Source organism: Amblyomma americanum, chromosome 3 (assembly GCF_052857255.1).
Source record: "Amblyomma americanum isolate KBUSLIRL-KWMA chromosome 3, ASM5285725v1, whole genome shotgun sequence".
NCBI lineage: Eukaryota > Metazoa > Arthropoda > Arachnida > Ixodida > Ixodidae > Amblyomma > Amblyomma americanum.
The window spans coordinates 151,010,054-151,027,817 of NC_135499.1; the positions used below are offsets into that span (position 1 = coordinate 151,010,054).

The following is a 17,764-nucleotide window of genomic DNA, read 5'->3' on the forward strand; positions in this document are numbered from 1 at the left end:
AATGTTCAGCCCACAGAAAGTCGCCTTCGGTCCCGTCTAAACTGTTTGAAATCCCGGTCACTTTGAAACTCCGGGTTACAATGTCGGTCGACACGGAATTCCACGCGGACAAAATCCATCCAAGCACAGTTGCGAGCGGTGCCCTCTTAAGCCGCCCTGTCGGCGCCTTGTCGTGATTGCCATTGGCCATCCATTCCGAATACTGCCTTCGAAATTCAACCTTAAAAGGCCGATTGATGCTTACATCCAGGGGTTGCAGCATGCCGGTGAGGCCGCCCGGTATCACAGCCATGTCTGTGTGGATACCGCGCAGGCGTTCCTTAACCCTACCCGTCAAGTGACCGCGGAAGCTGTCCAAGACGAGGAGCGATCGTCGGGCCAGCATGGCGCCTGGGCGCTTCTCCCAAACGCTTTTTACCCAGTCGAGCACAAGCTCATCGTCCATCCAGCCCTTTTCCTGGGCGCGAACTACAATTCCCTTCGGGAAAACGCCTTTAGGAATCGATTTTCTTTTCAGGATGACATAGGGGGTGTTACGTTTCGCCTACGACGCGCGGTATAGCCGGCGCGGATACAACGGACGCCGGGGCTTCGTTCAAAGTGGCGGTCATTTGGACCCGTTCATCGCTGCCGCAACGCCTCCCGCCAAGCGCGTCCAGGCAGGTTTCAATGCCATGTGTCTTCGTGTGTGCGTGTATGTGTGTGCATGTTGGTGCCCACGCTTGTCAAAGCGCGGCAGCCGGGGAGAGGAGCTCCCCAACTGGGAGGCGAGGAGGTCTGACCGGCGCCGGCCCGGCGGACGCGCACGTCACGTCTGAACATGTCCGAGCGTCGCCGTATCGGGCGCCTCATCCCGAGCCGTTCCTTCTTGCCCTCGACTCCGTGGGTATGAAGGCAGCTGCCCCGGACGCCAAAGAGAGACTTCGATTTTCTTCTGTCGAGTAACGTGGTCGCCCTGACCGGCTGCTCTTTTGCGATGCCAGAATAAACAAGTTGTTCTGTTGCGAGTCGACTCATCCTTTGCCAGGACCTTCGGATGTTTCCAGCTGTGCCCCAGGCCGCCAGGCCAACACTACCCTTGGGGCTTGCAACCCATTTGCAACAACTGGTTGCCAGCGGTGGGATCGCGACAACGGAGGCCAGCAGCGAAGATATGCGGTCAACTGTATGCTGAGCAGCACAACGACCATCCGGGAGCAGTGCAACGAGCCCTGTGTGATGACTGGTTGCCTGCAGCGGAACGACTGCGCTGAATTCTTGGCTGCGAGGTTTGGTGAGTGCGGGACATTCTTCTTCTGAGTTTTGCCAGGCTTTTGTTAGTGTCAGAAACAGAGCTGGTAATTGTGGTTGTCGTTGCTGCCGGGTTAGTTTGCGGCAAGACAATAGTAGGCAGTAGAGAAAGCAGCATTCGGAGCAGCCATGGATTTGAAGTCGTTGCGCAAACCGAAATTGCTGGATCTTGCAAGAGAATTGGGTCTGGATGTCTCAGACAAACTCAGAAAACCAGAACTGCTAAGGGCTATTCTTGAGTTAGAGGCTGAGGATGACGAGCTGTCGGAATGCCTTGAGACCATTGAGGAGAGGGAGCAAAAAGAGAAAGACGAGCGCGAACGTAAAGAGCAAAAAGAGAAAGACGAGCGCGAACGTAAAGAACAAAAAGAGAAAGAAGAGCGCGACTGTCAACACGCTTTGGAAATGAAGCGTCTCGAGGTAGAGATGGAACGCGCTCGTAATGGAAGTCAGGCACACGGTGCAGGAGAACGAGTATCGTTCAAAATGACTAACCTGATGCGGCCGTTTAAGCTTGGAGAGGACATTGGTTTGTTCCTGGTTAACTTTGAGCGAACGTGCTGCGAGAAGCAGGGGTTTTCTCGGGAAACGTGGCCACAGCGCTTGCTCACTTTGTTACCCGGCGAGGCGGCCGACGTAGTCGCTCGCTTGAAGAGAGAGGAGGCAGAGGATTTCGACCAAGTGAAATCGAGTCTGCTAAAAAAGTACAGGCTGTCAGCGGAGGCGTTCTGTCGGAAGTTTCGGGAAAATGAAAAAGGCAGTTATTAAGTGAGTCATATACAGAGTTTGCCTACAGGCTTATGTCAAACATGCAGGAGTGGCTCAAAGAAGAGAAAGCGTTTGGTGACCACGAGAAAATTCTGCAGTGTTTCGGGCTGGAACAGTTTTATAGTCGGTTACCTGAGAACGTGCGGTACTGGGTCTTGGATGGGCCAGACGTTAGTACAGTGGCTAAAGCCGCCGAGCTAGCCGAGGAGTTTGTGACGCGTCGGGCTCGAGGAGCTAAGGACGGTCAAAAGGGTGAATTTGGCTCCAAGTCTGAGAGGCCGAAGTTCACACCCATGAGAGCAAGGGGGGACACACGTAGTGCGGATGCGAGTGAAAGCAGTCCGACCGAACGTAAGGAGACGGCGGCAGCCGAAGCCGAACGCAGAAAGCGGTTCGAGACGAGGCAAGCGCGCGTGTGTTATACGTGCCAGGAGCCGGGTCACTTTTCGGCGCAGTGTCCAGAAACAAAAAGAAAAGTCGTGTGTTTGTCATTATGTAGCACTGACGAGAACATGAAGCTTCTCGAGCCTTACATGCGAGACTTCCTCGTGAACGGGAAAGAGTGCCGAGTGCTTCGTGATTCCGCAGCTACAATAGATGTAGTTCACCCCTCTTACGTAGAACCCGATATGTTCACGGGCGAGTGCGCATGGATCAAGCAAGCCGTGGAAGCTCATAGCGTGTGTCTGCCCGTAGCAAAAGTGCTTATTGAAGGACCTTTCGGAGCACTTGAGACGGAGGCCGTAGTGTCATCTATGCTGCCCCCCCAGTACCCGTACCTATTTTCGAACAGGTCCGATCACCTCCTGCGCGAGAAGGGGCTTTTGTTTGGTGAGGCTAGCGTTCAGGCCCTAACCAGATCGAGAGTTCGGGAGCTCGCTGCAAAGGTGGTAGTTGCGGGGCCGACGTTGTCGAACAATGAGAAAGGGTCGGAGGCGCAGCAAGCTGATATTCAGAGCACGTCCGAACTGAATAAAATTGAGCCTGTAGCGTTGAAGGCACCAGGTACTGGAGAGGAAACGCCCGATACGGGAAAGTTAGAAGAGCTTCCGGTCGAGCTTCCGGGACTAGGCTCAGTGACGAACAGGGAAGACACCGATCAGGTCATTAGTGACTTACTCAGTAAAGCACTGCTGTCGCCTGAGCAGAAAACCGAACTACACCAACTCTTGCAAGAGTTTCAAGGTCAGTTCTATGAGAGGCCTGGTAGGACTTCTGTCCTTACTCATGATATAGAACTTACCTCCCCAGAGCCAGTACGATCCAAGGCGTACCGGGTATCACCCCGCCAGCGCGATATTATGGAGGCTGAGGTAAAGAAAATGCTACAGCTCGGTGTTATTGAGCCGGGTGAGAGTGATTATACCTCCCCTTTGATTTTAGTTGAGGTACCGGGCAAGGAACCTCGTCCTTGCGTCGACTACCGCAGGCTTAATTCCATCACTAAGGATCAAATTTATCCGATCCCTAACATCGAGGAGCGCCTTGAGAAAGTTAGTAGCGCTCAGTTTATTTCCACCCTAGATCTTGTCAGGGGTTATTGGCAGGTTCCACTTACAGAAGAGGGAACATTCCGTCCTAAAGTTGTGAGTTTTGGTTTGAAGAACGCGCCATACTGCTTTTCAAGCCTCATGGACAAAGTGTTGCGGGGACAGGAAGAATTCGCTTTACCGTATTTAGACGACGTAGCGATATTCTCCGCATCCTGGTCTGAGCATATGGCACACTTGCGAGCAGTGCTAACCCGCCTGCGCGAAGCGGGCTTGACAGTCAAGGCTCCCAAGTGCCAATTAGCACAGGCCGAGGTTGTCTACCTTGGTCACGTGATTGGACAGGGTCGTCGCCGCCCCTCTGAAATAAAGGTGGCCGCTGTGCGAGACTTCCCGCAACCGCGCACGAAGACCGATATTCGGTCGTTCTTAGGTGTCGCCGGCTACTATCAGAGGTACATCCCCAGGTACTCCGATATCGCGGCTCCCCTGACGGATGCTCTAAGAAAAACAGAGCCCCAAACAGTCGTCTGGGGCGAGACAAAGGAAAAAGCTTTTAGCGCCCTAAAGAGCGCCCTAACAAGCCAGCCTATGCTACGATCGCCAGACTACACAAAAGGGTTCGTTGTGCGATGCTAGTGAGCGAGGCATGGGCGTTGTACTGTGCCAAAGGGAAAATGGAGAAGTGGAACACCCCGTCCTGTATGCTAGTCGTAAGCTGACCTGTCGTGAGCAGGCGTACAGCGCCACCGAGAAAGAGTGTGCGTGTCTCGTGTGGGCCGTTCAGAAATTGTCATGCTACCTAGCTGGCTCGAGGTTTATCATTGAGACGGATCACTGCCCTCTCCAATGGCTGCAGACCATCTCTCCCAAAAATGGCTGCCTCCTGCGCTGGAGCCTCGCTTTGCAACAATATTCCTTTGAGGTGCGTTACAAAAAGGGGAGTCTCAACGGTAACGCCGATGGCTTAAGTCGAGGCCCCTAACGTAGGAATCCGCCTCAAAGTTGTTTGTTACTGATGTTTTCTTCCTGAGGCAGGATTTTTAACATATTGCTTTTGTTAGTGTTTCAAAGTGATAATGTGCTTTCTAGTGCAATTTTCCAATTTGTAGACGCGTTCTGAGTGCTGCTTGACTACTGTAAGGAACTAGGCAGTAGTATAAAAGGGGAAAGAGCCTGGCAGAGCTTAGTGAGGGTTGTCTCGTGCTTGCTGACTGAGCGGTTGCGTTTCGGCGTAGTTCTAACGCTTGCTGGGAACGAGAACAAAAGTGGAAACTCTCCCGAAGTCACTTTGCAGTGTCCTGTGTGAACCTGAACCTGAGAACGAGGCCTTCTCTGTGCGCTGCGCTCATGCAACGCCGAGGGACGACCGATTTCGATTACGAGCATCATCGAGCGACATCCCTCTGGACAGCGGATGCAGTCCCCTGACCATCGGGATCTCCTTCTCCCGGCGGGGCGGTCTGTTACGTTTCGCCTACGACGCGCGGTATAGCCGGCGCGGATACAACGGACGCCGGGGCTTCGTTCAAAGTGGCGGTCATTTGGACCCGTTCAGTGCTGCCGCAACGCCTCCCACCAAGCGCGTCCAGGCAGGTTTCAATGCCACGTGTCTTCGTGTGTGCGTGTATGTGTGTGCATGTTGGTGCCCACGCTTTTCAAAGCGCGGCAGCCGGGGAGAGGAGCTCCCCAACTGGGAGGCGAGGAGGTCTGACCGGCGCCGGCCCGGCAGACGCGCACGTCACGTCTGAACATGTCCGAGCGTCGCCGTATCGGGCGCCTCATCCCGAGCCGTTCCTTCTTGCCCTCGACTCCGTGGGTATAAAGGCAGCTGCCCCAGACGCCAAAGAGAGACTTCGATTTTCTTCCGTCGAGTAACGTGGTCGCCCTGACCGGCTGCTCTTTTGCGATGCCAGAATAAACAAGTTGTTCTGTTGCCAGTCGACTCATCCTTTGCCAGGACCTTCGGATGTTTCCAGCTGTGCCCCAGGCCGCCAGGCCAACGCTACCCTTGGGGCTTGCAACCCATTTGCAACAGGGGGCAGCTTCCCCCTGTCCGCGGTGACGCACAGCATAACGGTACACCGTTGGCGCTCCGCGCCGGTTGTCCGCGCGAAAACACTCTTCTTTCCTTTCAGTTCAACTGTGCAGCTCTCGGGACAGTCGAACCACACGGGGGTCTGGTCGGCGTTCACTATGTGCGAAAATATATAGTTGTGCTCACGACGCAGACCGATGACATACTTCTGAAAGCTGAGCACCTTGTCGGTGTAGTCGGGGGGGCAGCTGCTGGCTCAGCGTGGTCCTTCGCCGAAATGATAGGCCCTTCCTCTTCAGAAATCTTCGTACCCAGCCGGCACTAGCCTTGAAGTCCTCGTGCGGTATGCTTTTAGCACGCGCCAAGGCTTGTGCCCTCAGGCGCAGAATGTCTGTTGTCAACGCGTAGCCGTTGTTCCGCACTTCCATTGAATAGCATAGCAGCTCTTCTTCTAGCTCAGGAAATTTGCATGGCCTGCCTCGGAAAGCGCACTTTTTGGAGCTGGTATTCTTCAATGCATCCCTTTGTCCGCACCACCGTCGGACACATCTCGTCCACGTCAAATTTTCTGCCCGCGGCACGCTTGCCGTGTTCGAGAGTGAACTCCACTACTTTCAGTTTAAAGCCCGCCGTGTAGCTGTTGAGGTGCTTGCCCATCGTGCAACAGTGACAATGCTCGGAGGCAGTTCATGAAAAAGTGAAGAACGACAGCGCACGAGAGCAACAACTATGCCGAGCGACCACGCTAACACAACCACCAAAACACGCATGCTTTGACAGCCAGAACAGAACAAAGTTAGACCTGGCGATACCAATGCCGATACGGATAGCGGAAGTACAGTAGCAGAAGCTCGCGGCAGAAGAAAAGATAATGATGATGACCTGCGGCCTCGGGCGCCATCCATGGGCGGCACCTCGAAGCTGCTGTGCGCATGTATTTCTAAGGCTATTCTTGCGTTTTTCCTGGAAAGTTTGGGTGCGGCCCTTACACGCGTTTATACGGTAGATAGATGTGCTTTTTTTCTTTTTTTGATGGGCAGTTTTATGATGATGATAGTAGATTGGTAGCCGCCCTTTCTCTAATGCCGAAATAACTAAACAGTGCTATGACACGCCATCCGTACAGTGTCTAGACTACGATACATCAGTGTACGAGACGAAAAACCAGGAAGAACATTCCACAAGGGGTTGGAGAACCAGTAGCAACCACACCTTGTCACAGAGGGATTCTCTGTGTGACCTGCCATATTAATCACTGTAGCAATTTGTTGTGGTTGGTCCTTGCACTGAAAGCTGCAAGTTGTGCTAAAGTTACCTCTAGTTGTGCTTTCTTTTTGGACAGTACATATTATGAAGCTCTACCGGAGTTGTACCTGCTGGTTTAAGATGCTGTATAAACGCATGTAAGGGCCGTACTTTTTTTTCCAGATTCGAGGGCTAATTTTCAGTGTGCGGTGCATACACGCGATGTCCGTGAAAAAAATTTTTCAGGTAAAAACACACCAATCAAGGAATGAGCGGCATTTTTTCTACGTTAAATTGTCACTCGAGGAGACTTCAGACTCCGAGCTGGGGTTGTGCTCTTCTGCAATCTCTTATCCCACAAGAATTCGCGCTGCATGTTTGTTGTCAACGCGTAGCCGTTGTTCTGCACTTCCATCGCATAGCAGAGCAGCTCTTCTTCCATTTCGGGAAACTTGCGCGGCTTGGCTCAGAAAGCACACTTTTTGTAGCTTGTGTTCCTCAATGCATTCGTTTGGTTGCACCGTCATCGGACGCACTTCTCGGCCACGTCGAATTTCTTGTCCGCCGCATGCTTGCAGTGTTCAACAGCAAACTCCCAGCCTGTAGCCATTAAGATGCTTGCCCATCGGGCTAAAACTGCAACGCTCGGCCGCAGCACGCAAAAGCCACAACTACGGTGAACTAATACGCTATGACAGCTCCCATGCCTTTGACAGCCACAAAAACCTGAAGCTGATGATATTGATGCCGATATGGATAGCGGAAGCTCGCGGCTGAGGAAAGAAGTTGACGATGATGATGATGAGCCACAGCCTCGGGCGCCATCCGTGGGGAGCACCTGGAAGCTCTTGAGCACGTACGCGTCCTCCGCAATCAAGCGCACCGTTGCTTGCAGCCAGAGCTGATTGCAGAGGCCACGGCACGTACATTTTGAAGGCTATTCTTGCGTGGGTCATGGAAAGTTTGGGTGTGGCCCTTGCACAGCTTTTTTTTTTAAATAATTCCTCGGGGAAAACAAGGTGTGGTCTTTTATATCATAACAAGTTTTATACCATTTATACGCATTTATACCATAACAAGTTGACCATGGTCTTGAGAATGGAAATCATGCTGAAGTGTGCGTTGTGTTCTATTTAGAAGGTGAGTCATACCAGATTAAGTATAGATTCCCTTGGCATAGTTTCTGTCTCGTTTTTATCACTTCAAATTTTTGAAATGTTGAAATTGAATATTTAGTCCTTCTTAATGAACGCCTCCCAGTTTTCAGATTATTTTGGGAAAAAAGGTGCATTCATTTTATGGTAATTATGAAGTGTGGCCACTAAAGGTAGTGTGTTGCCGCGACATTTCTTTTTTGCCTAGGTGCCCTCTTTTTTTTTTTTTGGTGATGTGTGGTTAATTCGAAGATCAGCTTGATTTGGATATTTTTCGTGAACCCAATGACTTTGAATTAACAGTGTTTTACTGTAGTCTGCTGAAGCAGCAGCACAAGCATACTTCTTGCTTCTGTGCAGGATGCCCTGGAGAAGACTCTGCTGAGGCTCCTGGTCACCTGGAACTCACAGTCAGTCCAGGTGGGGGAAGCTAGTTCATTGCGCATTGACAGCACTGCAGTGTCTCATATCAGCTGAACAAACTGCAGTAATTTAGGTGGAGTGGAAATAAGGAGGCCGAAGAACTGTCCAAGTGACCCTTTTATATGTTGAGTTTTATAAACAAGGAACAGTTACTGAAGTACAGGTTTCCGTACCAGTGCTTGTTTTCACAACAAACTGTGATGGCAGCAGAACAGTTTTGAAGCGCAGATCTCTGAGGCTGTGCAACACTGCCATTCATTTCCAGAGGGTGATCCTTTTCATTATTGAGGACACGAGTTTGAATCAAAACAAATTTTTTCCACTTTTAGATGCAGTTTTTTCAACAATGAATGCGTCTTTTGTGCTGAGAACAAATGTCAACACAGCCATGAAGAGCAAAAACGAATGGAGTTGTCCCCAGTGGCTCTTGAAAGGCTGCTGTGCGGTCTTGTATGACGCAGGAACTGGTGTGCGAGTGTGTGGCTCTGCTGCCTGTCTGCCGGCGAACTGGTGGCTCTGGAGGTGGCAAGGGTGGCGCTCCTTCAGAGGCCTGGTCCCGCCAGCTGGGCTGTTTGTTGGCCACTGTGCATGCAACTTTGGACAGCCTCTTCCAGGACTTGCACGTCGGTGAGTGGTGGGAAGGGGGACCACTTCACTTTGGTTGGTATGACTAGTTAAAGGTGCCGCTCTTTTTTTTTTTATTTGAAGGGAAAGCTTCACTACGCTACCTTGCTTGTGGTTTTGACCTTCAAGTGAGCCAGAGGTCAAACCCCTTATGGTGTGGTTCGGGTGTCCACCAATATATGTGAGACAGTCACTATGCCATTTCCTTTCCTCAAAACTGGTTCCAGTGTCCATCTATATATGTGAGAGAGTTACTGCACCATTTCCTTTCTTCAAAACCAATTTTAAAATCCAGTTCAATTTTCTTTGAAAGCAAAGGAAAGGCGTAACTGGTGGTAGTGACAGATGTGCATTGGCATTCAGGATGTTGCAGCACCCTAGCACCATCAGCAGTGTTCTTTGTGTTGGGCAGCTTTCTTTGTGACAAAGCTCTAGACTCCAATGATTTTGAGGAAAGGAAGGTGCATAACTGGCTCCCTGGGGCAGTGGACACACAATCTTTTGAGGTATGTGGGTGGTGGTGGGGAGAGAGAGATGTGAGCTGCATGCATTAGGGCTAACGGCCTTGCGGCAGACATGTGCCACTGCAGCAATAAGCCCCAGTATTCATTGGGTGACCAACCTCTGGCGATCAACCATTAATTTAACCCCCACCTGGCATGGTGGGCGCGTTGCCTATCCAGTGTGCAGAATGCACTCAGCCTTAGAGGCCAAGTGCACCACCATTTCCTCCCGCCCTCGCCGTCTCCGTGAAGCCGTATTCCTCCTCCCGTATTCGAAATGAAAGACTCGGCATAGATGAGTGACGCGAACTCTGACTGCTCTTAAAAAAGTTCGTGCGGCTGAAGACGTTCAAGAGCCGTACAAATTCGAAACTACGCGGGCGCAATGTGCCGACTCGCGCAGAATTTCAGTATCGCAAGAGGCCCCTTTAAGCTTGAATTTCGTTTTATTTGATCAAGTTTTCGATCTCTCATGCGGGTTGAAGTAATGAGGTTCCACTGTACACATTATATGGCGTCTTGGGTATTGGCGGCGAGTGCGAACGAGGGCCGAAAAATCGAGCAGTCAGTTGCGGTGCGTCTGAAATTTCAGGCGCTCTTTTACATTGGCTCTATGGGCCATGTCGCGGTGCCGCGAAAAAGTCCGAATAATCAAGCATGCCATTTGCTACATTTTGGTGGTGTTCTCAGTTACTCATGACACATCTTTCTCCTTCATGTTAGCTTGATTATTTCTTGGAGCTGCCGCGGTGGCACAGCGGCTATGGCGCTCGGGTGCTGACCCGAAAAACGCGGGTTCATTCCCGGTCACAGTGGTCGAATTTCGATGGAAGCTAACTTCTAGAGGCCCGTGTACTGTGCGATGTCAGTGCACGTTAAAGAACCCCAGGTGGTCGAAATTTCCAGAGCTCTTCACTACGGCATCCCTCATAGCCTGAGTTGCTTTGGGACATTAAACCCCCATAAACCATACCAAACCGATTGTTTTCTTGGCTAGCTGTTCATGTACAGCGGAAACCTGCTACAACTAATGCACCCATCAGCTAATTTAGACAGTAAGCCTTTGTTAACTCCAACCGTCATGTCTCTAAATATTGCCTAAGTTCAGTTTATGAAGTCATACAGCTTTTTTATGATGTCAAACACTGCTTATCCCAAAAAGTTTTCATGACAAAATTAGGATACAGAACCCCGCTATTATGTCTTTCATGGGACCGTGAAAAAAAAAGTCGGGGAACTTGATAGCCAGGAAGCGATCATAAAAAAAGTGCACATTGTTGCCTGCCATTTTTTTTATTTGGTTTACTTTTAATAAAGGAAACACGCTCTCGCAATCATTCGCATGCACAAAAAGTCTTGTTGAACGCCCTGCGGTGTCTTCCCGTCTGCCTGAGCACCTGTTGGTGGAATGGAGGCAGCACTGTAGAGGGCACTTCTGCACAATCGTTAGTGAAGGGAAAGTGGATTTTAAGAGGTTAGAAGTAACCAAGCGAAGGTTATCTGATTGGTGGCTAAAAGCAAGACAGGAGTAAAATTTCACAAGACATGGCTAGGTGGCTTGAGCCACCGCCCGATGTAAAAGGTTCAGCCGTATCCATCCATCCATCCATCCGTGCGGTGGCCGCTTTAATGCTACACAATCCTCGTCTGTTGGAACCTAGAAAATACATTTTTAGGCTGCAGGCGACACGCTGACATGATGACAGAAACATGCCTCAACGCCAACCCATGCAGCTTCGTCTCATAGAACATCGCCCATTCGGCGTCCGCTGTGGGATACAGTGAAACCTCGTTATAGCGAACAAGTAAAAAATCTTAAAATAATTCGCTATAGACGAAATTCGTAATATAAAATTTCGTCAGAAACGCGCGCAACAGCGACGCAGTTTAGTAACTGAAGAGAGAGAAATTCTGGCGATCCTTACTACAAAAACGGTGAGACGTTTTTCCAGGTTTTGCTGGCGTTTCAAAGGAGCTCGCAGCAAAAAACCGAGCGCCACTTAGGTTGGCTTCTCCGCACAGCACCGCAAGCGCAGGTTAAGCGCGGGCTACGGTGGCTTACCCGCAACACATCTGTGTCGCGTGGAAAGCGGTCGGTCAGAGCGAAAGCTGTCGCCGTTTTCACCACCTCCGCGACAGCCGACGTAAGCGCAGGATTGTTATTGCAAGCTTACAACCACCTGCGCTGCTGCTTTCATTCCACTGTCAACACATGTCAGAGGCATGAACGCGTGCCGACTGCCGGACTGCAAGGCTACACACCGCTGGTGGCGAGTGTAAGATAAAAGTGCAAACCTTGGCACAAACGCTTGCCGCATCACTGCCAGTCACTTGTGCAGTGCGGCGAAGCCTGCCATCTGAGCAGGCATAGTTTGTCGCAGGGAGGTTCGGTATATCAGTTCCATGGCCAACCGCGTTCGGTATATAAATTAGAAATTGCATGCATTTGTCAAAAATATTTACAAAGAGTTCGATGGAGGCAGCAGTGAAGAGGGCACTTCTGCACAATCGTTGCGGTGGCCGCTTTAATGCTACACAATCCTCGTCTGTTAGAACCTAGAAAATATATTTTTAGGCTGCAGGAGACACGCTGAACACTGATGACAGAAACATGCCTCAGCGCCAACCCATGCATCACTGCGGGGATGGAACTCCACGGACAGACACAAGATTCATGCCATCCCTAAATGTGCACACTGTCAACATGGGTGCAACATGGCGTAAGTCTTCCAACACTGCGGCGGCCAAGTGCCAATGGAGTCCAGGATTCCGCTTTAATCCCTTTGCCGCTCCGTGCGCGCTGAATGTAGGTTGTTGATATGCCGCCTTGGAGTGAACCGCTATCACAAAGTGACCTTCGTGACATGCTGTATTTACTCGAATCTAGGCCGACCCCGATTCTAAGCCGACCTCCTTTAAGTCCGAAGCCAACAAAAAAAAAAAATATATTACCTCGAATGTAGGCCGAACAAAAAAAGCGAGGACAGCGTTCACAAAATGCAAACAGCATTTATTGATTCTGAACGTTCAGAGCTCATTCACCGTCGTGGTCGCTGCTAGACTCGTCGCTGTGTTCCTTGTCACTGTCACCTTCAAACAGTGCACTATCTTCGGTACCGTCAAGCGCATTAGATATGCTGCACTTTTTAATGGTGCGCACGATCAAAGTACCTGGGATGTCGTCCCACGCTGCAGCTACCAAGTCCGCCAGCTGCGATAGCGATGCACGTTTGATGCGGCCCGTTGCCGTTAGCATGTGGTCTTCGTCAGTTAACCAGTCAGTGTAGTATTTCCGCAGACGATCCTTGAAAGGTTTGTTGATGCAGACATCAAGTGGCTGCAACTGGCCCATTATGCCGCCCGGTATGACAGCGAGGTCCGTGTTCGCTTGGACGACGCAGCCTTCACGAGTCGACGACAAGGAGCAAGTTCTTTGTCAAAAGGGCTCCTGGACGCCGTCGCCACACAATCTTAACCCACTCTTCCGCCATCGCGCCCGTCATCCACCCGTTCTCATTTGCCAGCACAGTGACATTTCTTGGGAAAGTTTCTCGAGCAGGCAGTGTCTTCCTTTTAAATATCACATAAGGAGGGAGTTTATTCCCATCAGCTGTGCAGCACAGCATGACAGTTGTGCGCTGCTTCTCGTAGCCCGCAGAGCGCACCTTCACCTCCTTGGTACCCTTTTCATTCACGGTGTACGCCACTGGTATATCAAAATACACAGCCGTCTGGTCGGCGTTGCCGATTTACCCAAGGTTGTATGTAGTCTGTCGGTTCTCTCTTTCGCAGCACGTAGCGCTGAAAAGCTATCAGCTTTTCTTCGAAATCGCTTGGCAGCTTCTGGGTGATTGAAGTGCGACGTCGGAGGCTGAAGCCGAAGTGCTTCATGAATTTCTGAAGCCAGCCCCGGCTGGTTTTGAAATCCTTTGGCGTTAGGCCTCGCTCCCTCGAAAGTTCCCTAGCTTTTGCTTGGAGCACTTCTGTTGTCACTGGAAGGTCAGCTGCTCTCTGCGTCCAAACAAAGTCGGCCTAAACTGTCTCCACTTCATGCTGACGGCCTTTCTTTGGTCCGCTAAATGCCATCCTCGTTGCGGCGCAAGCAAAAAGCTGCTGTCGTGTCCCCTCCAACAACGGACGTTTTTCTCGTCGACGCCGAAGTCCCGCCCGGCTTGAATGTTCGACGATGCCTCACTGCTATCACAACTTTTTGCTTGAAACCGGCACTGTAGTGGCATCTCCTGCTTGGTGCCATCGCGATAACACCACGCCGCACACTGATACGGCCGACACGACACAGGTCAAAATGGCGACCTCGCTTGTGTACGGTTGGCTACTGGCACGGCTAGTAGCGGCTGCGATACTGACTTTTCTAGGTGGCGCTAGCTATGCGCCATATTTAGCAGTTTCAATGAAAAACTGGCGCGTTTTTTAAAATCCGAATCTAAGCCGACCCTATAGTTTGGAATATGATCATTTGAAAAATGAACTATTGGCCTAGATTCAAATAAATCTGGTAGCTTGCGGGAAAACTGCCGTAGCTGTGACTAATAGCCATGTTTATATTACATGTGTTTTTATGGGAGCTGGGACGGGACTAGCTCACAAACGTAGTAGCCAGTAAATTGCAGCACCCAGTAGTGTAACAGCGCGGTTCTACTATACCTTTAAATTTTACCTGACAAAACTTTTGGGGGAGGGGAGCCATTTGCCAGTGGTTTCTGCAGCCCTTGTGGCATCCTGCAAACCATGCCATGAATCAACTAGTAGAAGTCTGTGCTAGCATGGTGTAATTCATACTTGTGCTTGTCATCCTTTTCATTCTCCTCTTTGTTTGTGTGTGCAGACAAGGGCCGGCCCCGCGCCGAGAAGGCAGTTCCCCTAGAGGTTCTCAACTCGCCCGAGGAGAGCCACCAGGCCAGCCTCCTGTGCTGGCGTCGCACTATGAGCCTCATGAGGACCATCAGCCTCATGCTCCTGGGGTCAGTTGCACTGTCACACTGTCGCGAATTGGCAATGTGTCCCGGACTTTTCGAAGGGGAACGCTGTCGCGTGCAGGTTTGAAGAGAACAAAGAGATCAAACAAAACAAGACAAAGCCGTATATATAATTTAAAGGAAAAGGGGCCAATAAGAAAAGGAAACACCAAAAAAAACACACACAACACGCTACAACACTACAGAATAAAAGGAAAGAGTTCACTAGGTACTGAGCGTCCCAGCTGAAGTGGGGACCCCTTGCAGACAGGGCGAACGCGGGTCGATGTAGTGGGATGGGTCGAAGGAAGCGGCGGAAAGGAGCCAGGTGGTATTAGGAGCGGAGAGGAACATGGGGAGACGCCTGTGGTCTCCCATCACGGGCCTGAAGAGCTTGGCAGCAGCAGGAAAATCGTAGCCACATCTAGTCTACGGCGTCACGAAACACCGGAGGCTTCAAGTAGGCTATCCAAGATTGCCTTTTGGCAGCACGGACCCTCAGTTCATTGGCTGCCACCTCCACACTTGCAAAGAACGCAGTAGGCTTACGTCGGTGATCCAACAGAGGTCACGGCAGCACGGACCCAACATCCGACGGCTGCCGCCACCTCCACGCTTGAATGACACCACCTCCGCTGCGCTGTCTCCCTCCACACCTCGGTTTTCTGACACTTCAGCTCCGCTCCTCGTGCTCGCCATGCTCTTTGTCACCGTTGCCTCGCGCACACCCGTCGCACGCGCATACGCGCGACGCTGGGCTGGCACGCGCAGCATTGCGCTGTCCGACGCGCCGCGTTCACAAATCCTCCGAGGATCTTTTGTGCACGTCACACGCACACATGCACTTTAAGTGGTTACGTCTGAACTGCATTTCATCGTTTCAGATGTGTCAAGCTGGTAGTGGCAGATTTATGGGTCACTCTGGTAAGGTAGTTGTTGTGGGAGAGGGGGTTCCATTTGAACAATATACCGTATAAATGCGTGTAAGGGCCACACTTCTTTTACCAGGTTTCAGGGCCCATACAGGCGATGGGCGAAAAAAAGTTTAAAACACACGAATGAGGGAATGAGCGGCATTTATTCTGCGTTCAGTTGTCACTCACGCAGTATCCCGACTTGTAGCTGGTGCTGTGCTCTGGTGCACGCTCATCCCACAAGAAGTCACGCAGCATGTGCGCTGTCAACGCGTAGCCATTGTCCCATTCTTCCATCACATGGCAGAGCAGCTCTTCTTCCAGTTCGGGAAAATTGCACGGCGTGCCTCGGAAAGCGCGCTTTTTGCAGCTTTTGTTCCTCAATAGATCCTTTTGGTTGCACCATCATCGGGCACACTTCTCGGCCATGTCGAATTTCCTGTCCGCCGCATGCTTGCAGTGTTCAACAGCAAACTCCCAGCCTGTAGCCATTAAGGTGCTTGCCCATTGGGCTAAAACAGCAACGCTCGGCGGCAGCATGCAAAAGCCACAACTACGGTGAACTAACACTCTACCACAACTCCCGTGCCTTTGACAGCCACAAAAAGCTGGAGCTGGTGATACTGATACCTATATAAATAGCGGGAGCTCGCGGTGGAGGAAAGAGCTGATGATGATATGAGGATGTGCAACGCGCTGGGGTGCCATCCGTGGGCGGCACCTGAAAGCTCCTATGTGCGTGCGTGGCCTCCGTGGTCAGCTCCGGCTGTGAGCAGCGGGGTGCTTGATCACGTGAAATGCATGCGGCGCGTCCATTTCAAAGGCTATTCCCTCGTGGGTCATTGAAAGTTTGGGTGCGGTCCTTGCAGGGATTTAAAAAAAAATATTTCCTTGGAAAAAAAGGTGGGGCCCATGCACGGGTGCGGCCCTTACAGGCATTTATACAGTATTTCTTGGACTTTTTTTCATTGAGTAAATGGGGTTTGGCATGGGTTTGTTTTTTTCTTTTTTGTAAAATTTCTCGCCCTCAGCCTGCCTTGCTGGAGCTGTACAGTATGTGAATGAATGAAGGGCATAGTTCAAACTGGCTGTTTATCTTTTATTATGAAGGGTTTGTTTCAGGGTTACTTGCACATGGTACAGTCAAACCTCATTATAGCGAAAAAGGGGAAAAAATCGCAAGGTAGTACGGTATAGCCAAAATTTGTAATTCAGATAAACCTCTTTGTAACAGACAAGCACTGAAGAGGAGTTTTTGTCTGTTGTATGAGAGGTCTCGTAAGCAGGGTCTCGTGTTTTCATTACTTACTGATCTCTCGCTGTGTTTGCTTTGTCACCCATTGACCAAAAATTTCACAAAAGAAGTCGATAGCATTTTGCACAAGCTCACTAGCAGATAAAGTAGCTGTTCACTTCTGTGTGGTTGACATGCGTCAAGGTGCCATATGCCTTATACTGCACACGCAGCTGCACTTGTTGGCAGTCTCTCTTTACACTATTTTGTTGCAGAACAGTAGTGAACCAGCCCTTGGTAACTTGAAGTCACAAAAGTAGAGAATTTTTAGATAAGTTGAGTTCAGAGATGTGCGAAGTACCGAAATTTTTTTTTGTTTAGTGATCGTGAATTGTAGAAATTTGCAAGCCTTCTGTACAGCATTTTTTTTTCTCCGCAAACTCCATTACTCAAAGCACGCACTTAATTATAATTAAAGGAGCCCCGTGTTGCGACACTGTAGCACACGAAACGTGGTGTACAAAGATCATGTCTGCTTTCAACACAGGGTCACATCGATAAGGCGACCGCGGCCCCGCTGTCTTGGGGTGGATTGGAGGCACGCGTCTTCTCGCATGTCCCCTCCTTAGGTTACCACGCCCATCGTTGACTTGGGAAACGGACTCGCTTTACGTCCCGCTTACATTCTCCAATGTCTCTGCCATAATTTCGGCAAGCTTCGAAGCCGGGAGCGGAGACGGCGCATTTCGGCCATTGGCGCGATGCCGAAATCGTGCAAACTACAGAACGGTGGCGAGAGCCGCGCATTGCAGCACGCTGGAGGCGGCTTGCATGTTGGTTCATGGCATAACCCACAGACCCCACAAATTGCTGAATGATGGCCTTTTTTAAGGCGAAAGTCTTTAATGGCTCATACTCACGATGACTGTCCGTCCAATCATGTGACCTCGCGGTGTCCACCCGTTGCATCCTAGGGCATATGACCTTCTGGATGCCATTCTAGATGCGGGCAAAGGCCCTCACACTTGCACCCTTAGCCCGCCGGCAGTTTGGACGCCATTCTTCACGCAGCAATTGCAGTTAATGTGCCCTTGTCAATGTTTCA

At 50.8% G+C, this 17,764-nt stretch overlaps 1 protein-coding gene across 1 annotated transcript in view; it reads left to right on the plus strand.

The window, feature by feature from the left end:
* The window catches only part of LOC144125177 (uncharacterized), an 83,498-nt gene that overhangs the window by 19,590 nt on the left and 46,144 nt on the right, over positions 1-17,764 (plus strand). The window contains exons 6-8 of the mRNA XM_077658341.1: positions 8,346-8,405; positions 8,870-9,035; positions 14,382-14,517. Of these exons, the coding sequence (XP_077514467.1) occupies positions 8,346-8,405; positions 8,870-9,035; positions 14,382-14,517 (362 nt within the window). The remainder of the gene's footprint in view (positions 1-8,345; positions 8,406-8,869; positions 9,036-14,381; positions 14,518-17,764) is intronic.